Below are 23,004 nucleotides of genomic sequence, written 5' to 3'. Positions count from 1 at the left end.
TTTAACATCTGTGTTGACTTTTTTTATTTTCACATAAATTATTTGTAAAATTCTTTGTTTTCAGGTTTTATGATATATTTTTACCCAGAGATTGATAGAATTACAACATATGCAGTTTCTTGAAATCTCACCATGTTGTATTTGTGAGAAGATTTGTTGCTTGTATTTTCTTGGCTTCAGCAGAGATACCATCTGTTCTCCAGTAAAGAATCAAAGATATATCATATAAGGATGTGAAAGAAATCTTGTAAAGCGATTAATTTAGTAAATGTACAAATGTTCTGGTAAATTTCAAATCCACAATTTTTATCTGATTTAAAAAGAAATAAACAGATTGATCAGCTGAAACCCATCACCGTGTTTAAGAGGATCCAGATGAGACAGAGTTCCATATATGTATGCCACCTACTCATGGAAATTTCCCTGTGTCTAGAATGGAGGTACATGCCCTGCTTACCTAATTCTAAAGAGTATTGGGCACAAGTTGGTGAGAGCCAAGCTTTAGGGATCCTGGAACTAACTTTCTTCAATTGAACGTCAACAAGACTGAGGCTCTCCTGATTGGCTCCCGTCAACCCCTCCTCACCTCAAACGCTGACAGCACCACCATCCATGGTTTCACACTCCACCTTACTGAGCCAGTCCAGAACCTTAGCGTCTTGTTTGACCCTCAACTATCCTTTCTACCCCACATCTGCGCAATGACCCGCTCCGCCTTCCCCCACCTCCGCAACATCGCCTGACTCCGCCACTGCCTCACTCCTCAGGCCGCTGAAACTCTTGTTCTTGCCTTCATCACCTCCAGGCCCGACTATGGAAATGCCCTGCTTGTCGGCCTTCCCAACTCCTCCCTCCACAGGCTGCAGATAATCCAGAACTCTGCAGCCCGTGTCCTCTCCCGCATCAAACTCTGTGACCCCATCTCCCCCACTCTTGCCCGACTCCTTTGGCGCCCATTGGCTCCCTGTCTTTCAGAGAATCCAGTTCAAGATCCTGGATACAAAGCCAGTCAGTGACCTACAAAGCCCTCCATGGCCTCGCCCCACGCTACCTCTGCGACCTCCTAATCCCCTACCAGCCCACCTGTTCCCTCCTCTCAGCCGGCTCTGGCCTGCTCCACGTCCCCCACCCCACTATTGGCGGGAGAGTCTTCGGCCACTCTGCCCCCAATCTCTGGAATTCCATCGCCCAGTCACTCCGCCTCGCCCCCTCCTTAGCCTCCTTCAAGTCCCGCCTCAAGATCCTCCTCTTCGACAATGCCATCAGCCACCCCCCTTCCCCTCCCCTCCCTTCTCCCCCCCAACCCCAGCTCGGGTCTGACATGCTGTACTCTGTCCAGCGCCCTGTACTCTGTCCTGACGTGAAAGGCGCTATACAAATGTAATGTTGTTGTAATTTTGTTGTTGTTGGAATGTGTTGGAGTAATGCCTCAGTTTAACCGGCTAAAACTGCATAGATTGCCAATGAGAGCACCATATGGCACCTCGTACCGCCGTATGCCAAGCTTCAAACTTTTTGCTGGGTCATGTCCTCTTGCATTTTCAATAGATCTTTTGTTTTTCTAGTATTTTAGCTTTGTTCATGTTTCTGTGTTAATGGATAATGGCCTGATTCAGTTGATCGTAGTCTTCCCCCACTTTGAACTTGCTTAGGGCTGGCACTCTAGTGCAGTGTTGGGGGGCATTGTATTGTTGGAATTTGTATGGGATGCTAAACGAGGTCATGTCTGCGTGTTCAGGTGGATATTAAAGATTCAATGAAAAGAGAAGGGAGCATCGCCTCGTGTCCTGACCAACAATCCCCCAGATAACAATGGTTATTCCCTTCATGGCTGTTTCTGGAATATTATTGTGCACAAATTGGCTGCCATGTTTGCCTACAAAATACACAGTGATCACACTTTGCAGTAAATTATGTGAAGCACAATTGCCTGGATTATTCTTATTTAATATTACTTGTAGATGTTTCACCCTTTTAGCATTATTATTTATTAAAATCAGTGTTGCTGATATCGGATTGGATTTGAATCCTTTATCATAGGTTGATGCAAACTACTAAATATACATGCCATCTTTGCATGGAATTTTTCCTGCACCTGGAATGGAATGTACGTTCTCCCCCAGAGCAATGCACTCTGCTTATCTTATTTCTGAAAGTATTAGGTGCAGGTTGGTAAGAGTCCAGGCTTGGGGACCCCAGAGTTTGTGTTGGGATACTGCTGGAGATGAAACAGCTAAAACCACATAGCTCTTGCTGTTGAGCACTGTTTGGCAAGGTTCCTGTTTCTTGTCAAGCTCGGACTAATCTACCTGTTAAGGCTGTGGTTTACAGTGTGCTCCTCTGGGGTGGTTGTCTGTCATCAGTAGTGCTTTGGAGTACTGCGGGCCTGTCTGGCTCAGAAATACTGCAGGGTAACTCAATACCTACATTCCTTTACCTAGCATGTCACCTTGGAACCAGCTTATCTCTGAGGAGACTCTACTTTCTTTTTCTTTCCTTTATTTCCTTATGTGAGAGGCTTTGGCAAACAGATGTACCCATTGTAAAGCTGACCCCACTTTCATGGTCTTCAGCAACAGGTCAGTCTAGGGCAGCGCACTCTCTCCCTTCAGCTGCTTCACATTTTTACCACAAATCCACCTCACTGCCTGGTAATTAGGCTGAAGGACAATTGAAATGGCCTTGAACATTTTTTTCAATTGTATCTGAAAAGTTGTTAAGTGAAATTTTGTAAGGTTTGTTTCTTAATTCAGGAACATGCAATATGTGTTGTGCCTAGCTTACTATAGTTGCCCACACAGGCAAACCATTATTTAGACCCCACCTGATGAAAATTTTGTTATGGAGAATTTAGAATCAGGATTATAGACTATTATCTATAATCTTGATTCTAAAGTTCATACAAAAGAAAGAGAGAAGGGGTACCTGAAGAGGTACAGGACTTTGAAAGGATGTGTATTAAATGAAAGCTATAAAACCAAGTTTATAATGAGGTATTGCAACAATATGACCAGAAAAGGATTGTCACCTGTTAAAATGTTATTCCCGTTTGGAGTACGTTGACTACAATGGCAGGTGGTGATGCCAGTGTTTCCAAGCTACAAGGTCCAAAGCTTTGCTTTGACAACAGTTGTGGGCTGATGGAAAATGTGAAATTAAATGCAGTACATTCAGTATTTGGCAGATATTTTGCTGAAATCAATAGCAGTTGTTCCTTCAGAATTTTAACTATCTTCATCTAGGGTTTATTATATTGTATAGAATCTTGCTGTGTTGTGTGTACCACTTATTTCATGCCTTGCCAACATGATGTGACAACTAATGAATGTAATACAACACAAACTAATGTTCATTTTATGTCTTCTGTACTTGCAATCTGTCATTGATTTTATTTAGATTTTTAAAATATGATGCCTAAGGCATAGTTAAGTCTTTTGATCATTTTCACTCAGTTTTGCCAAATGTTAAAAAAAAGAATTGTCGTAGGAAAATTGTTTTGATCAGGAATAACATTACTTTCCCATTAACATTGGACTGTAAATTAAACTTTTGTCCAGACTAAGAAGGTGATCGTATCAGGTAAATAGATTTCATTGTCTTTACTGAGAAATAATTAGCATTTTCATTCCATCTATTCTCCAAAAACAGTACTGTGTGAGAACCTTGGATAAAACTTTTAATGGTCTCATATTTCTAGAGTTAGTTCCAAAAGACTTAAACTAGATAAAGTTCTTCATTGAGGGTAGCTTCAGAAGATGCAAAAATAATTGGGCTAATATCTGGGATAAGGTGCGGCAAGCCTTGTATTCCGCTTAGCATTTGAAACTCGAGCATCAAGGTTGCTAGTAAAGTGATCAGCGCAGTCTCTCCATCACTCGAAGGCAGAGGTTTATCAGGTGACCGAATAAAGAACCCTGCAGCTTGGGGCAACATCTTGAATTATGAGCTCATGAATGAGCATATGCTCTTCTATTCAGGATTTGGTTGTTATCCCAAAGCAGCTACAGAAGAGCACTTCATTTCGGCACAGTGGTTATCTACATGACTGCTCAAATACAACTAGGGGTTGCAATCCAGAGAATCTGGATTCCGTTTGTATTGGTGCCCTCCAAGACTCGGAGTTTATTGAAGAGAATCACAGGTATTTCGGGATTGTATAAAGACTGAGCACGGACGGAAGGGGAAGGCAGGCTTCCTCGCTCTGCCGGAATCGTACCGCTGCAAGGACAAGCTGGCGATAGAGGAAGGACGGGTCTCTAAACCTGAGTGCCCTCCCTGCTGAGTGATGTTCTCTCTGAGGTACCCTAAGTTCAAGGTGCTGATGTAGAGAACAACTGCAGGCATCATGGATGATGTAAGATTTAGCATCTTGGGATCCCAGGATTTGTGCCATTAAAAGCCCGAAATCCTGGATTCAGAAAGAGCACAAGGATTGCAACCCCTAACTACAACAAAGTTGAGATAAGAAAGTGAAATTGATATGCCAAGAATCATTAAACTTGCATATGCATATTCATTGCACATTGTAGTCAACAACATGTTTTTCACAAATCCATTGGTTACTGGCAGTAGCAATGAGTGCGTTTGTTCAAATCAGCAGACAGCAGAGACAATCTGAGAACCATGGCAGGAAGACAAGATCGACCAGGGCATCATCACTAGAGATAGAAAGAAAGGCCAAACCTCCTGTTGCAGTCAGAGGCACCACCAACAGATTGGAGAGAGAGCAAGACTAAGAAGCACAAAGAAGAATTGCCATTGTGTTTATGATCAGCAGAGGAAGGGTGGGGAGATTGTCTAGCACATTATGTCCTGGCCAACAATCCTCCAGATAAAATTCTTTGTTAACTTCATGGTGTGAGTCCTGTAGCTCAGTGGTTAGAGCATTCGCCTCGCAAGCAAGAGACCTGGGTTTGATTTCCAGCAGGGCAAAATGTTGGGCAAGTTTTCTTACGCCTCCTTTTACCTAGCAGTAAGAAGGAACCCAAATGTTAGTTGATTGGCGGATCGCTTTTCCGGGAATAATAATCCTTAAAAAAAAATAATAATTTAGTCACTCAATCCACGTCTGTTTGTGGGACACTGCTGTGTGCAATTGGCTGCCGCGTTTCGCCCACAAATATACAATCAATTCACTTTACAGTATATTCTGTGAGGCGCTTTGAGACAACTAGAAGATGTGAAAAGCACTATATCAAATGCAAGGATTATTATGGCTGTTTGAGCAACATTGCAAATTGGATGCTGCATTTGTCTACAAAATATAGATGTTTCTTTATCGTAAATCTTGTTAATCACTGAGATTGCAAGTATATGCAAGTTTGCATTTTATATAAATCAAATGCAAGTATATTGTTAATAAATGTGTTCTGGAGGATGGTGGCGATGTACTCACAAATTGTATGTTATGTAAGGCTGTGTTGCTCACCGTATGTGATATTGCAAGGTTCAGACACTGGTCATGATTATCAGTTTAACTAGTGCAATAATGGAACTTCAAGCAGTCGGCATGTTGTTGGGGGCAAGAGTCTTGTCCCTCAACTGATGTGATTGGAGATGATTGATTAGTGGGAAGCTTACCAGTGTTTGTATTGATAAGTTGCATGATTTTAGCTGGATAAATTCTAACATACATTTTCGGGGGAGTTGGTTTTCTTCCTAACCCCATGGAACAGATCACTTTGAGTATATTTTTCACAAAGTCCGTGGATGACATTGGTAGGAGTATCTATCTATAAGAATGCATACAGCGAAAAGTCAGTTTCAGTTCAATGAATTTACACCTTTCCACAAGACTGTAAAATGTGCTATCAACGATCTCCCCAGACTATTTTTTGAAATTTCTCAAGGGATATAAATAAACATGGGTAAAACTCTTAAGCAAATAAAATTCTGAAAGTTCTTATTGATGCCAAAAGCAATGGAGCGAAAACTCCAGTCTGTCAGTCCCTGTTATGTTAACGTTGAACAGGTGCATCACATACGACTCATTCCTACAGGGCTGAAATTGTACTCTTCTAAAGAATATAATTTTTATGAACAAAACACAAAATACTGCAGATGCTGGAATCTGAAACAAAAACAGAGAGAGCTGGGAAAATTCAGCAGGTCAAGCAGCATCTATGGAGAAAGGAAAGTGAGTCAACGTTTCTGGTCCACGTTCTGACGAAGGGTCGTGGACCCGAAACGTTGACTCACTTTCCGTTCTCCATAGATGCTGCCTGACCTGCTGAGTGTTCCCAGCTCTCTCTGTTTTTGTTTGTGTTATATAATTTTTATATATGACTATCAACTTCAACCACTATTTTTTCGAACTCCTTTTAAAAATACAAGATAGTCTTCTGAGTTTCTACTTATATGGGGGGGAAGGGGAAAGAAGAGAAAATGTTTCTACTGGTCTACTTTCTACTGGTCATGTGTCAGAGTTTGAAATCATTTTGGAGCACATTGCCATTCAAACTGCTGAGAAAAGGTATCTGGAATTGGGGGTAAGGAACATGAAGAAAAAATATTTTATTTAAATAAAATGCAACCTGCTTCTCAAGTGCCTTAGCTACACAGGGGTCAGAGTTGTGCTTGATTCAATCATTCCCTTTTTCTAATTGAATACAGAGGTTGGAAAAAATGCCAAAACACCAGATCCGGGATTCATTGTCATTTCAGCACATTCACAAAATTTTCCTTTAAAGTCCAACAACACAATTAGACTAAAAGACTTCAAACTGTTTAATTAATTTCTATGTTACATGCACAGAAACGGGCCATTCTGCCCATAAACTATCTTAGTTTTTTTCCCCCACTGAATGTCTTTAAATAATGCCTTTTTGTTGGTGAAAGGAGAGTAGCTCCCTGTTACTGTTCAGACTGCAGCATGTACATTTATTTATAAAGTCTATTGTGATCAATCGGGTATGCAGCTGAAGGGTTGAGTTAATATGGCAGATTGAAAAGATCAAATGGGGAGGGAGGAGTTTTTCTTTCTAATGTTTAACTTTAGCCACAGCTTTGAGAGCTTATGCGCTCCTTCTGTAGAGCTGCAGACGTTCTCTTTTGCATTCCATTTATTCTACAGTACTTTTACTCCCTACATTTTCTAATTTTGAGAAGAAATACTTGTATGGATAACTTTGTAATACAAGCTTAGTTTTAACATCTCAGCTGGGTAGCACTTATTGGGGAAATGCAAGTCTTCTGAATATTACAGGTAAACAATCCATTCCTGATTATCTAATGTCCTCAAGATTCTTAGAAAAATCTGCTTGAACGCTTGGAAACCTTAGGATTCAAAGCACACACAACACAGCTCCCTGTTGGTCCTCAAAACCTGGCAGATGAATGTGACATTTAAAAATTGTACCTCTGTTGCTTGATGTGTGCAAATTATATCTCGCCCACAAAAGATATAGTCAATTCACTTTATAGTATATTCTGTGAAGCGCTTTGAGACGTCTCAAAGACGCGATAAGGCGTTATATCAATTGCAAGGATTATTATTATTATCTACTATTGTTTAGTTTTAATCTTGTGGCCTAAATCAAAGAGTTTGCTTTCATGAAAATCATCTGCACCTCTCAGCATTTCAAAGACTTGGATCTTGATCTATTTTCCATAACTATACAGAACAAGTTTAATTGCTATCAATAATGTTAATTTTGCTTTCTTCACTCTGGGAGAGGCATATCTAGGAAAATCTTCTTTCATCGAGCGAATAAATTGCTTGAGTGAAGTCCATAATGGTATGAGCTGTACATTATTTGTGGGAGGCAGCAATATTATCAGGCTGAATTACCTGGTTTCTTGTTCTGTACTCTCCCCAACCCATACTACAGTTTTCAAATTACAGTCAAGGCAGTCCATGTGCACTTGAGACCAAACAAGCTTCTCACTTACTTATGAGTTTTTTTTAAAAAATTTGCCATCCTTAGTGAAAAGGGTTAAAATTAAGGTATGCTTCCTATCTATATTTGTATATTTTGAAGTTTCATACAAGATTTGCAACTACTTTGCTTTTCTAGACCTCTTTTTCTACATCTGCAGAAACACTGTGCAGCAATCAGAATAATGTTACTGTAGTTGCATAAAGCTCAGTGGTTAGAGCACTCGCTTTGCAAGTGAGAGACCTGAGTTCAATTCCAGGCAGAGGGCGAAACCTTGGGCAAGTTTCCTTACTCCACACAGAGCCTAATAATAATCCCTGCAAAACCCAAAACAATAATAAATTGGTCATTTTCAATCTACGACTGTTTGTGGGACATTGCTGTGCACGATAGGCTGTCGCGTTCGCCCACAAATATACAGTCAATTCACTTTACAGTGTGTTCTGTGAAGCGCTTTGGGACGTCCTCCCGACGTGAAAAGCGCTGTATCAAATGCAAGGATTATTATTATTATAAAACATTTTTTAAATTGTCAATTAAAGGTTGCCTTCCTCTTGATATGAAACTAGAAAGCAAAGTACTTTTTTTTATTTGTCACCTACCATTAGTGTAATGTATGTAATTTGATTATTTTCAGAAATTATTTTTATTGAATATTTAAAATTGTATTTACATGAACATTGGTGAGTATTTGCTCCTTTTTTTCTTTTAGGTTTCTAGCTCGTCACCTAGTTAAGATGTCCAGTGATCGTGCTCTATTAAACCGACTGGAACAGAGAGCTACAGAGGCTGACCAGGTTATTGAATACCTGAAGCAACAGGTGGCATTGCTGAAGGAGAAAGCAAGTATGTTTGCAATGTTGTGTTAGTTTATTTAGAAATGTATTTGTTGCTTAAAAAAAAGCTCTTCTCTTCCCACACCCAATACAAATCGTACATAAATGAGTACTTCAGATAGCTTTAAATTATCTTTGTAGAAGTGGTTGCTTTGGAGCTAAAATCTTCCAGTTATATCGTTGCATTCTGTAGTTTACTTATAAATACTGCACAAGGGATCAAACATGTTTTGTGCATTCATTAGTCTGATCAGGCAATCCTGTCTTAACAGCCAAGAGGGAATCCACTCTCTCCTGGACTGTTTCAAGGAGTTTGTTTTGTTTTATGGATACTGGATTTAATCTCCCAAATAATTTGGCACTAGCAGAATTTCACAACTGGAGATATTGGATTGAGCTTTTATCCCATGGCCACAAACTGTTTTCACAATTGTATGGGTGGCCCTTTTCCATAGACAGAATGAAAAATTATTTGGGAAGCTTGGCTGCTTGAAGATGAAGTATACAATAACAAATTGTTTCCTATTGTAATGTGAAACGCCTATGGTACTTCTTAGAGAAGGGGATCTATTATAATAATAATAATAATAACAATAATAATCATTGCATATATATAGTTGTTATCATGTTTGCGATGTCTCAAAACGCTACACAGAATATACTGTGTCCTGTCTATACAGGAGTCCTGTAGCTCAGTGGTTAGAGCACTCGCTTGCAGCGAGAGACCTGAGTTCAATTCCAGACAGGCGAACTTGGCATTTCTTACTCACACGCTAATAATAATCCTCCAAATCAAAAACAATAATAAATTGGTCATTTCAATCTACGACTTTGTGGACATTGCTGTGCCAATGGCTGCCGCGTTCGCCACAAATATACAGTCAATTCACTTTACAGTGTTTCTGTGAACGCTTGGACGTCCTCCGACGTGAAAAGCGCTATATCAATGCAAGATTATTATTATTATTACTGTAAAGTGAATTGACTATTTTGTTGGCGAAACACGGCAGCCAATTGCTCACAGTAGTGTCCCACAAACAGTCGTGGATTGAGTGACCAATTTATTATTATTGTTATTATTATTGAACAATGGCCCTAGTGAGACCACAGCCCAGCAGAAGGAAACAAATAATCTCAGAGGGAGGGGGAGGGAGAGAAGAGAAAATTTGGTGAGACTGATAAAAAAGTTGACTCTAGACGTCACTTTAAAAAACAGAATAATGTATTACTAAAATGACATTAATAATCAGTAACAATCCTTGACTGGATCTGGAAAGGGGCACGGAGTCTGGGAAAGAATGCTATGCTATGTTAGAAAAAGAGTTCAAAGCTTGGGAAAGGGTGCAGGTTGGGGAGCAGGAAGTAGGAGATAAATGCCATCTTTTAACACTGCCAGTGTGCTGTTTTGTGCTAACCTCCTGACATGAAACATAAATGTAAATTATATTGTACGTTTAAACCATATAAATGCAGGTGTGTTAATGCTTAATCTTTGAATTAAGTCCTACAGGCTTCTCAAAGAGAAGAGAAGCGACTCCGGGTTGAAAATGTGAAACTGAAGAAAGAAATTGAGGACTTGAAACAAAGTCTCATAGAAGCAGAGGCCCGTAATGGAGGTAGGGTTATTGTACCATCCAGAAAATCGTACAATTTGTTCATAACTTTTATATTGCAAATCTGTATTCTGATTAACAAAGAGCTTGTTGGTGACCAACCATCAGCTTCCCACTCACACTTCCCCCTCCAGTCTGGTTTCCATCCCGCCCACAGCACGGAGACAGCTGCGACTGTGGATCCCTTTGCTTCCTTATCCTCCTTGAATTTTCTACTGCTTTTGACACTGGACCATTCCATCCTCCCTAGTCCACCTCCATGGGACCATACTTACTTGGTTCCATACTCCTTCAAGACTCTCACTTTCCTGTTGAAACACAGAAAGGCCTATCCCTTTAACTCACCAAACCAGTGTGCAACCTTGGCACCCAGTTCAATCCTCAGCTGACTACAAACCATGTGCCAGCAAAACCTTTTTAATGTGCTTCTGTGATGTCCTGCCTTGATTTCTCAAAAGCGCTGCTTGTCTTGTCTCCCCGGTTCCATCATTCACAAGGTCCAGCTCATCTAAACTCCATTGCCCACATTCCCACCCTCCCCAAACTCTGCACATCCATTGTCCCAATCCTCACCAGGCTCCCACTAACCCAATCTTCAATATAAATTCCTTCATGCTCCAGCACTTCTCTATCTCTTCTTTATCTTTCTCTCAAACTTTCTGCCTCCATCCCATCTCTTTGCTCCACCTAAATCTTCAAATCCCACCTTGCAACTGCCTCTTAGACTACCTTGTCTCCTTCCAAGCTTGGAGTTCAGCTCTGACTGAATACTCCAAGATGTTATCCTACTTGAAGGGCATTATATAAAAGCAAGTTTTGCTGATTTTTTGGATTTATGTTGGATACTGTATAGCTAGCTACAAATTTTAAGTGAATTTCATTTCCAAAGAAAATAGAAATGTCTCCATTTTTTCACAGAGAAAGTTCTGTGAGGAAGGAGTGTCTATAGGTTTCTAAATTGCTGGACTGCCTGATATTTTGGGGTAAAACCAGTTGCAGCAGAATTACCTGGTTTCTTTGGACTCATTTCCATAACATGTATCGTTGAAGCCTGGTGCTTTTCATCTGGTCAGGATCCAACTGCTTCACCCCAGTTTTGTTCTATTCTTCAAATTAGACCTGAATCTCTTCATTAAAACTTTTTGATGTGGATATATTTTTGGTGAGCTATGGATTGGGCCGCAACGTGAGTGATTTGATGGAGTTTGCAGCTGGTTGCAACGAAAACCAGATCAGAATTTTATTTGTAATAAAATATGCTAAATTAAACCATTAAGGAATATTCTGTTGAAATGTTACTAGTATTTTCCAGAACCTAGGGGGATCAGCAGTCTGCTGAAATGTAAGATCTGCAGTAAATTTAGTTGAAATTTCTTTAAAGTTTTATGTTGTACAGGTTAGCCAAAATATTTTACATCAGACCAAAAACAGATGAAGAAAAAGGATCATGCGATTTTAGCAATAAAAATGTTTTATTACTTCTCCGTTGTCTGAGTTTTTTCTCTCTTTATATAGTCCAATCTATGAAAAGGAATAGTACAGAATTGAGCAATAGCATCTTTATCATCCTTGTTTTCTTTAGGCCATTAACTGAAATACGATATTTTACTTTCCTTTGGGAAATGATAAAATGGAATAACAATGCTGCCCAGCACTACATTGGACTGCTAGCTGTAATTTCAAAGTCCCAACGAGGGGCTTGAACCCACAACCTCTGAGTGTGCTATTGATCCTGTCAATGAGTTACTTAAAAGTGTTGCAACTAGTTATTTGGACAAAAGCAGTAGCTAATCTATGTTGACTGCGTTGCACAAAAAAGTAATAAGATTACTAAAAATACAATGTAATTCTTAAAGTTGGGTGAGGGAGGAAGTTACCAGGTGAACTTCTGCTTTTCTTCAAGGGTGTAATGCGATTGATTGTTAATGTTAACTTTTAACACCAGTGTATGCAGAATAATATTCCTATAATAATCTATTGGTCTTGTCAATTCAATAAAAAAAAAGTTTTTATTATTTCATCCAAAGGGTGGCTTGTCCAATGATGCACCCCAATACTGTGCTGGTGTGTGTCAGTCCACATTATGAATTCAAGTATTGCAGTGGGCTTTAAAGCTTACTGTTGCAATCCTGACACATTTGATTTTATTTGTGATTTTTTAAATAATATTTGTCAGATGCTACCTGTGTGAAGGGAGCTACATAAATGCAACTTGTTGTTTAATGCTGAGAACAGTATTTCCATTTCTTTCACTTCGTTTTTTTAAAAAGTTGTTTTGCTTTGAACAAAGTTGTACCTTTTTTAATTGAATCCAGACAATCTTTAATACTCATTCCATTTATGTTTCTTTCCTCAAGCATTCTTTTGTATGATGTAATCATTGGCAAAGTCAAGGTGATTGTTTGTGGCACTCATACTGTAATTATAATGTTCACATCAAAATGCATGTGTTTCATATTAAAGTGGTATTTGGCAAATAGATGGGTACCTTGTGTCCCCAGAAGAGTATTTAATGAGCTTGCAGGGAAAGATTGTTGCACATCAAAAAGTTTGAAATAAAAAAAATTATTAGCATTTATCTTGTCATTATTTGTTTCTGGGGCCAAAGTTCAGTGCAGCTATTTTTCTTAAAAGATTGAATGTGGTTCTTAGATATTTCAAACAGGTTCTCATTTGAGGATATACTGGCTTAGATGCAGAAATATTTCTGAATATGATGATAATAGAGAACTCAAAGGAGGAGGTGTGAGAGAAAGATTTTATATTTTAAGATATACCAAATGTTTTGCTCTTAGTTTCTGACATATGAATGGTTTGAGGTTAATGCAACCTTTTATTTTCATTACTTTACTCCTATTCTATATCTTAAGAACTTCTAAGGATGGTGTTTTTACACTTTTGTTTTTACACTTCTGTCATTGAGCATCTTGTTTCTGTGATATTTGTAAGAGACTATATTAGTACGTTTAATTTAATTTTTTTGTGGCTATGTCCTAAGGTGGGAGCAGATAAGACCTTTATGGTATCTTGAACCTTTTTGACCTTTTGTATGGATGCAACTAACCTGCATCTTTAAATATATAAATACATCCCAAACTTACCTTTAATGTATGATATGTTTAAATTCTAGTTAAACAAATTCCACTTCCAACTGCAACTCCAATGCAGGCCAGTCCTGCAATATGTGTTTCTTCACAACCAAAACTATCTGCACCTGCCATCCCGACTGAGAAGGTAAATAAAAAAGCATTGGATGAAGAAAAGAAGAAGAAAGAGAAGCCAGACAAGAAAGGTAATTTTGAAGAATATACAATATTTCAAAGAAAATATGAAACTCACTTATTTACAAGGGATAATGTCACCTTCTGCAGCATATGTTGGGTTGATGGATTTCACATTAAGTAGTACAGGTAGTTCTCATTTATTTTTGACAGGAGAGGTTTTGCTTTGTCATTGTAAACGTACTATATATTGATTTGGGGACAAGTAACATTTTAAACTTTGATTTACTTACAATTTATCTGTGTTACACTGAATTTGTGTATACAATAAATTGAAGTTGTGGTCCATATGGCCATTATAAACTCTTGATATTTCATCACTCCAAAGGGAAAGAGCCTCAGTGACTATATCCCATGACTTAAAATGTTATAAGCAAGGGATGAAATAAAGGGCGGGGGTGACCTTCATTCACATTTGTCTTAGGAAGCAGCTGGGATATTGACAGCATTATGATATAACCATATGATGATAATTTAAACCATGTGAATTCAGTGTCTTATTATCAAGAGTTCACTATTTTTTCAAATAGAACATTTTTTGATCATCTTTCCTGTCTAATCAGATGTTAATCTGGCTCTGTTGATAGCATTTTTACCTCTGAGTTAGAAGGTTGTGGGTTCAAACTCTACACTAGGACTTGGAACCCGCAGTCTAGGCGATATTCCAATAAAGTATTATATGGTGCCTTTCATTATTAGAGGGTGCCATCCTTTGGATGAAATATTAAGGTGAGGTCCTGTCTGCCTATTCATTGGATGTTGCTAATTGGTACTAATTGAAAAGAGAAGGGTTTCTCATTGTAATCTGGCCAGCAATCCCCCAGATAAAATTGGTCATTCACTTCATGTCAGTTTGTGGTATGTTGCTCTGTTCACATTAACTACTACGTTTGTCTACAACAGGGTGGTCCAATCTTTTGGCTGAAGAGGGCCGGGTGCCCCACTAGAACAGCATACGCGGGCCACATAAGCAATATGTGTTTCCCTTCCAGAAACATGACAACATTTAGAGGTTATGGTGGGGGTGGGGAGCGAGTTAAATCGTCCCGCAGGCCGCCAGTTGGACCACCCTGGTCTACAGCATATACTTTACAGTCAGTCCTGTGAATTTTGAGATAGACATTCTTCTGATGAGAAAGCAAATGTATCAAATGCAAGTATTATTTAGGGTTATTATAAACAATGCTTCTGCTTTATTTTATTCCCCAGCTTCTCTTTCAGTGTTCTCATACAGGTCTTAATCTTGAGAAAAACAGTTTAGCTGCTGAAATGTAACTGTGGCCTGATGTTGTGAATAACCTGCTGGAGAGCTGTTTTGCCAAACATCAGCCACATATTACTAAGCATCTTTCATTGCTTCAAAGGAAATTTCCGCTAAGCCAAGTATATTTTGGATGTGATGTATATCAGGAAGTGGTGAATACAACAAATAATTTACTAGAGCAACCTACGTAACTCACAAGCGCTGTAGGCAGTAGCAATTTGCCTTAAGCTGCAGCATCTGGTGTACAATCTATCCTAACCCAGAGATTCATCCAAATAATATTCTGTTGGTCTGTCAATTTTTATTCCTTGTCTGGGCATACTGGAACCATTGCCGACTGGGCACACATGAGATCAATGATGAAAAGGACATCCTATCCTCCAATCCTACACCATAACCATTTGTCTCAGCCACAGAGTGTGAAAAGGAGATTCACAAGGATGATCCCAGAACTGAGATGTTAAACCTATCAGGAAAGGCTGAATATGCTTGGACTCTTTTCTCTTGAAGAGAGGAGAGTAAGGGATGATCTGATAGAGGTCTTTAAAATGATGAAAGGTTTTGATAGTGTAGACATAGGGAAGATGTTTCCACTTGTGGGGGAGACCAAAACCAGAGGCCATCAATATAACATAGTCACAAATAGATCAAATAGGGAAGTTAGAAGAAATTTCTTCACACAGAGAGTAGTGGGAATGTGGAACATGCTACCACAAGGAGTTGTTGAGGCAAATAGCATAGATGTATTTAAGGGAAAGCTAGATAGGTACATGAGGGAGAAAGGAATAGAAGGTTATGCTTGAAGGCTTAGTTGAGGAAGGGCAGGAGGAGGCTCATGTGGAGCATAAACACCGGCATAGACCAGTTGGGCTGAATGGCCTGTTTCTGTGCTGTATATTCCAATATATTATAAAGTGTTCCTTTTCTTAGATTAAACTACATACTGGCCAGAAATTTGGCATTCGGCTATAAAGTGGTTGTAAACTTTTCCTGTGTAATTCAATCATGTGAACATTCAGTATATCACTATTAAAATTAAGCTCCTTAAAAGGTAGTATCTGTCCCACATAGCTATACTGTCCAGGTTATTGGAAACCTGATATTGTGTGGTGTTTTGTGTTGTTGTATGTGCCCAGCAGTAACTGGATTTTGTGTTCCATTACTAATTTATCAAAACTGATTTCCAGCCCAGTACAAAGCACTGATTTCTGCTGTAGGAAATAGTTTGTATTTGGAGAAATTCAAAATGACAAGTCTTTTATAGCTGTGAAAATAATTTATTGGGATCAAAGTATTTTTTCACTTTTTTTATGTAATTATTGTTCTAATCATTTATTGGTTGTACTTTGTTAGCCATCTATAACCCATCTGATGGTAACTGGTAAAGTTTGCTATCAGTTATTGGAAAAGATCCATATTATCACCATGTCTTGCTCTAGCTTCTCTTAAAATCTATACGTAATGCTTGCGTTTTTGCCATAGTGCTGTTCACATCAGGAAGTCTCCCAAGTGCTTCGCATAATTTACTGTAAAATTACTATATTTTGTGGGCAAATGTGGCAGTCAAATTGCACACAGCAGTTGCTCACAAATAGCCATGACATGAATGATCAATTTTATCTGGGGGGTGTTGTTGGCTAGGACACTAAGATACTCCCTTATCTTTTTGAATTGTACAATGGGATCTTTATCATCCACCTGAACAGGCAGACGAAACCTCTGAAGTACAGCACCTCCAACAATGTAATAATTGCGTTAGAGTATCAACCTAGACTGTGTGCTCAAAGTCCCGATGTGGGGTTTGAACCCTAGGGTAATGAAAATTGGTGATCTCGCATAGGTGTAATTATCCCCTTCTCTCTGCCTCTTACTCAAAATAAAGATTATGCGTTTGTCATCATTATCGTGTAGTGTTCTTTCCTATTCATTCGATCATTCAATTTCTCCCAATATTTTCACTCCTCTGCTTTGTACTCCAGTTAAAGCTCCTGATCCTATCTAACTGATTATTTTCACATTTCTCCATTATTTTAACGTTTTAACGTATTTTAAAAAATATTTTTTGCATTCAAAGTAGCTCCTATAAGTTCTCAACATGCTTCATAAAAACTTGCTGGCAAGTGTAGTGACTGTGCACTTATAAGCAAACACTTTGTCCAACTTGTTTCCTTCTTTGTGTACTATTCTTTCAGGTCCCATTTTAAGAGAATCAAGTTTCAAAAGTAAACTTTGAGATTCACTGTTAGAGTAAACTAAACCGTATGCTCACCCACATGCATTTTGTGATATAAATTTTAATTTTATTGTCATCTTCTTTTGGAGACCATCTTTTATAGGGGGAAGGTCCAAGATTGGTTTTCAACTCTGTATAGCCATTTACTGCTTTAGATAAAAGTGTAATTCACTTTGAAAGCATTTTTGAAAAGAACATAAAAAATCTTGCATTTTTATTCGTGTAAGGAGAGACTCACATTGAATATATCAAAAATGCTGCACAAGTGATTACCATCAAATGTACTGATATTTTGTGTGGGAAAAGTGGGACATATATTTACGCCAGCAAGTTCCCACAAACAAGTCATCTAGTGAATGACCAATCAACAACAGTTTGATATTTATATACAAAAGAGGGAGAGAGAACCTTTTGCATCAGGAGATGCCCCAAAGTGCTTCATACACCTGACTGTAAGGCAGAGCTGGGGAGGGGAGAGATGACTGAAAGCTTAATTGAAGATATAGGTTATAAGTGTTTTTTTTTGTAGACTGAGAGGGAGGGGCAAAGTAAAGGGATTCTAGGATGGAGCTCCACAGAGCAAGGACAGAAAGACTGAAGGCTCTTCCCCCACCCACCTCCAACCCACTGATTGCACCTCGAGACATCACTATGTGTGAAGGGTGCTATAAAAATGTATGTTGTTGCTGATAGCAGGGCGGAGTGGGAATAGAATATTAAGCAGTCTGGTGCTTGCTGAGTGACGAGACCAGCCAGGGCAGTATGGTTGCAGGAGGTAGAAGAGGTAGGGTAGGGAAAGGCTGTGGAGGCATTTAAATGTAAGGATGAGAATCTTGAGATAGATTGGCTGCAGATGGGGAAACAGTAATACAAATGTGATAGGCTTACGGAGCCTAATACGGGAGAGGACACAAATTACAATTTTCTGGGTGATCTGCAGCTTTTGCAGAAGAGCTAGGGAGTCTGGTGAGCAGCAGGCTAGAGAAATTGAGCCTGGAGGTAATGAAGGTGTGTATGAGCGTCTCAGCAGCCTGGGAAAAGGCAGTGGTGGAGGTGGGTGATGTTGCAGAGCTTATAAGAGCCCAAGGTGTAAGGTTGGAAGAATAGTTGGGGGTCAAATAAGATTAACGTGGAGGATTGTTATAATGATCCTTGCATTTGATTGTCGAGAACACCAGACAAATCAGAGAACGTAGGTTTAGAGTTGTGTAGGACAATCTCAGGACAGTTAACAAGAAGTTTTTCTTCATGCAGCGCGTAATCAATGACTGAAACAGGTTGCCAGGATTAGTAGAGGCTAGGACACAAGACACATTTAAAAAGCAGTTTGATTTATTGATGGGGAAAGGTATGGTAGGCATTTGGTCACTCCATGGCTGTTTGTGGGATATTGCTATGTGCAACTGACTGCCATGTTTCACCTACAAAATACACTGTCAATCCACTTTACAGTATATCCTGTGAAGTGCTTTGAGATGTCTCAGCATAGTCATATCCCACCTTACAATAAGAGCTTTGAGACATCTCAATGACATTACATCAAATTCAACGATTTGACCACCTATCTCTTTCTCTCTCTCCTATCCTCCTCTCTCTTTGAAACCCTCCTTGGGATTCCACCCTTCTTTATAAAGCAAGACATGTGAAGGTGCCATGCAATTTTCCCTATAGTAAATCACATGGCACGAGCCTCGACTGCAAACTCATTACATCGAGGCTCAACTATGCAAACTCATTGCTTGTCGGCCTCCCCAACTCCTCCCTTCACAGGCTGCAGATCATCCAGAACTCTGCAGCTCGTGAACTCTCCCTCACCAGGCTCCGCGACCCTATCACCCCCATCTTCGCCCGACTCCACTGGCTTTCCATCAAACAGAGGATACAGTTCAGGATCCTGGTCCTCACCTTCAAAGCTCTCCATGGTCTTGCTCCCCCCTACCTCTGCAACCTCCTAACCCCCTACCATCCTGTTCGCTCCCTCCACTCAGCAGGCTCTGGCCTGCTTCACGTCCCCTGCCTTGCTCAGCCCACTATTGGCGGGTGGGCCTTCCGGCACTCTGCCCCCAGCCTCTGGAACTCCATCCAGCAGTGCCTCCACCTCACCCCCTCCCTTGCCACCTTCAAGACCCATCTCAAAACCGTCCTCTTCGACCAAGCTTTTGATCTCCCTGCTTCCCGCCCCTGCCCTCCACTCTCCCCAACCCTGACCCCCAGCTATGGGTCCGTAATTCTATCTGTCCAGCGCCTTGGGATGTCCTCCCGACGTGAAAAGCGCTTTACAAATGTAATTTTATTGTTGTTGTACAAATAATGACCCTATTATTGTCATGTAACTTGGTATATGCACACAACTAGATTTTCAATGCAATGTTCTTAGATTTCTTAAACCATTCAGATACCAAATAAATATTTGATTTGTGTTTTTTACCAATGTGCCTTTCTCGAAAAAAAGTGATTAAAATTGGTTTCAGAAAACAACTTTAATGATCGTAAACTGCAGTTCTAAATTTTAATGCATATGTTGTAGTATGTAGTAGTTGTAATATCTTGTAGAGTTTCTCCCGGTTTCCTGACTAACAATCCCCCAATTAATATTAGAATATGTAGTCACTACAATTTGTGAAAACGCTTTGAGACATCCTCCCGACGTGAAATGGCCTGTATCAAATATAAGGAATATTATTAATATCATTCCACATTTTGAAATGATTACTATTGATTTTCTTTCCCTGTAGGAGAAAAGAAGGAGAAGAAGCAGCAAGCTGGTGGTGGTGATGATGCCAAACCGGTTGACATTTCTCGCTTAGACCTACGAATTGGCTGTATTGTCACTGCCAGGAAACACCCTGATGCTGACTCATTGTATGTGGAAGAGGTTGATGTGGGAGAACCTACCCTAAGAACAGTCGTCAGTGGATTGGTGAAGCATGTACCTTTAGAGGAGGTAATTCCTAACCAAAAAAATGATGTGAAAGTTATGTTGCATGTATTTATACTTGTAATATTTTTAGCTGTATGTTTAAGCAAAAGGTGGGGTGCTCTATTTTGTTATTAAATACATAAGAATGTGCATGCTTGCTGACGTTTCACACCGAAGAAGTGCTAAGTAATTAAACCATAAGACCAAAAGTGTCACCATCAGAGGTCGTGCTTTCAGCCTATTTAGTCCCACTCCATCCTGGAGTCCCTCCGACTCTCTTGATTCCACAAACTTGACACCACAAACTGCTTGATTCTATTTTCTACGAAAAACAAACGATTTTCAAGTGTGGTTTAGGATAAAAGCTTTGAGGTCTTGTACAAAAACAATTTAGCTGAGTATAGCAGTTTGAGGACTTATTTTTTCCTTATAAGTGCTCCTGAGAGAGGTGGCATAATCTTTTGTAAATTCTGAAAACAACAACAAATTGCAATTGTATAGCAGCTTTCATGTCGGGAGGACATCTAAACGATCTGGGCAGTCACAAATTTAGACCGGAGCTAGGGGTTGGGATAAGAGGGGTGGGAGGGTGACTGAAGACACGTTGAAGAGGAAGATCCTGAGATGAGCCTTGAAGGATGCAAGGGAGGGAGCAAGGCAAAGGGATTGTGGGATGGCGTTGCAAAGGATGGGGCATAGCGGATAAAGGCCTGGACTCGAATGGCGTGCTGGGCGGAGAACATGGAGCAGGCCAGAGCCTGCTGAGCCGAGGAAGGACAGGTCTACATCGAGTTAGCAGATCTCAGACGAAGGAGTAAGGCCGTGGAGGGCTTTGAAGGCAAGCACTTCTGTTCATAACTTATTTGCAAAATGTTGTTAAACTTTTTAACACATTTTCAATTTGCTGATTACTTCGATAATTGTAGAAAGAATTTTGATAATCAAATCCTGGGACAATGCCCACTATTAGCATGGAGAAGATCCAAAATATCTCTTGGCCTATACCTTGCCATGACCCAACATGGAAAGCCCCAAACACAAGCTTTAACAATTCGATGCAATATTTCACAATTTCTGCTCTTTACCAATTAGGAGTCGGAGATTACACAGCTATTAGTGATTGTCCAGCTTGAACTTGCCTTGGCTGAAAGACTCCTCCTCCCTCTTATTGAACAGTTATCTGAACGAGTTCCTGCAGGCTACTTGAGCCATTCAATCTGTCAAAGGCTTATCATCATCCACCCTACCAAATCCTTTCATAATCTTACATTTCATTGGAAGATTTATCCTCTCAGAATGTTTATGGCACAGTTAGTTGCACTGAACAAGTGTGCAACTTTGTCCTCTGGTCTGATTCCACATCTTCCTTTCTCCCTCGTTCCCAGTCCTTGATCAAGACTATCTCGCATGAAATGCTACCAAAACCTTTATCTATGTCTTTGTTACTTTCCATCCTGAACTTTTCAAATGCACTCTTCACTGGTCTCTCTGGCTCCACATCCATAAGCTCTAATTTATCCCAAACTCTGCCATCTGCATCCTTCCCAAGCTCCATTTGCTTGATGTCTCCCAGCTGTCTTCATCCTCACCAAAAAATCCCTTCGCCCTAGCACCTCCTTACCGTTGCCCTTCTCCAACCGTATTTTCTGCTTTGGCCTCTGCCCAACTAACCAGTGCTGCCCCCCACCTCTCCCCATTGTGACAAACCTTCGACTCTATGCCCCTAACTTCTGAAACTCCCCCACCCTGGAACTCTCTTCACTTCTATCTAAGTTTCCCCTTAAAACCTCTTCAAACTCACCTATGGTTACCTCCCTCTCCCCCCCCATCACTACTTGGCATTTATCCCTGTCTTTGTAAAGCATTCAGACATTATCCCACATGAAAGGTTTGTATAATTGTTTAGTGTTAAACCTATCTCCAAGTGGGGAGGTGGGGTAGTTATTTAGTAAAAGCATTACTTCATTATTTTGATAACTTCATGTATTTTCAAAAATAATTACTCTGGTCATAAAACCTGTGGCAAATTAAATTTGCCAATTCTACAATTGGAATGGTACAGTGCCTATTTTTGTAAGTTCAGCAATGTCTGTTAAAGAAAATTAAAGGAAACATTTTTTTATACAACTAGCTTTAATGCACAGTGGAGAATGTAAATTCACTCATATAGGTTAGCTGAATTTCTGTCTTATTCTTTCTTTTTGAAGCCCTTTCAACTTCCTCCTCAGTCCACTCTTGCAATATTTTATTGTACTTAAAATTCTTGGTGTGCGGTACCTTCTAAATTGCACTCAACCATTCTGTGCAAGGAAATTGTTTTTCATTGCTTACCAGTGATTTTCATTTTCTTTCACGTGTTTTACATCGTCTCCAGATGTGTGATCACATAAAAAAAAATCCGAAACATGCCAGCCAAATTTGTGCTTGTTCTTTTGAAAGTGGAGCATTGGGCAATTACATGTTTTTCAAGCAATCATATCTTTATTATACTTCAATTCTTGCTTTTTTATGTAAAAAACTGGGGGTGAAGAAATACAGAGTAAGACAACTATGTTCCATGATTATTCCATCTGGGCCATTAGTTCCTGGAACCAGAAGTGCAGTTTAGTGGATGGCAGTGGCATATTGTAAAAATATATATTTCAGGTGGGTTTAGATGAATAGCTAGAACTCAGATTATATTACTACATGAAAAACTACACAGGATTTGCACTATTTTTTGTGTCTTAGTTTCATTCAGCTTTATATGTGCTGACAGTAGCGTTTATGGAGTACACATTTTCCTGCATTATTGATGTCTGGTAGTCTTGATATTGCAAGCTTGATGATTTTGGTGCTATCAACACAATTTGTTTGCAAACGTAATTTCCAGTTGACGATTGGAAAATGTTGGGGAGATTGTGGAATTAATTATGCATACATCGATCTGTCTACATTAAGTCTAGCATATGGTTTTGAAGGAAGATCTTATCAATTTATA

At 39.6% G+C, this 23,004-nt stretch overlaps 1 protein-coding gene across 2 annotated transcripts in view; it reads left to right on the top strand.

The window, feature by feature from the left end:
- Positions 1-23,004, top strand: part of aimp1a (aminoacyl tRNA synthetase complex interacting multifunctional protein 1a) — a 33,618-nt gene that overhangs the window by 7,223 nt on the left and 3,391 nt on the right. For both annotated transcript variants that reach the window (XM_007908835.2, XM_042345362.1), the window contains exons 2-5: positions 8,590-8,723; positions 10,216-10,329; positions 13,457-13,618; positions 19,840-20,048. In XM_007908835.2, coding sequence (XP_007907026.1) covers positions 8,590-8,723; positions 10,216-10,329; positions 13,457-13,618; positions 19,840-20,048 — 619 coding nt within the window. The remainder of the gene's footprint in view (positions 1-8,589; positions 8,724-10,215; positions 10,330-13,456; positions 13,619-19,839; positions 20,049-23,004) is intronic.

The sequence above is a fragment of the Callorhinchus milii genome, unplaced genomic scaffold, assembly GCF_018977255.1.
Source record: "Callorhinchus milii isolate IMCB2004 unplaced genomic scaffold, IMCB_Cmil_1.0 Scaffold43, whole genome shotgun sequence".
Lineage (NCBI taxonomy): Eukaryota > Metazoa > Chordata > Chondrichthyes > Chimaeriformes > Callorhinchidae > Callorhinchus > Callorhinchus milii.
This window is presented reverse-complemented; position numbering and strand designations above follow the sequence as displayed.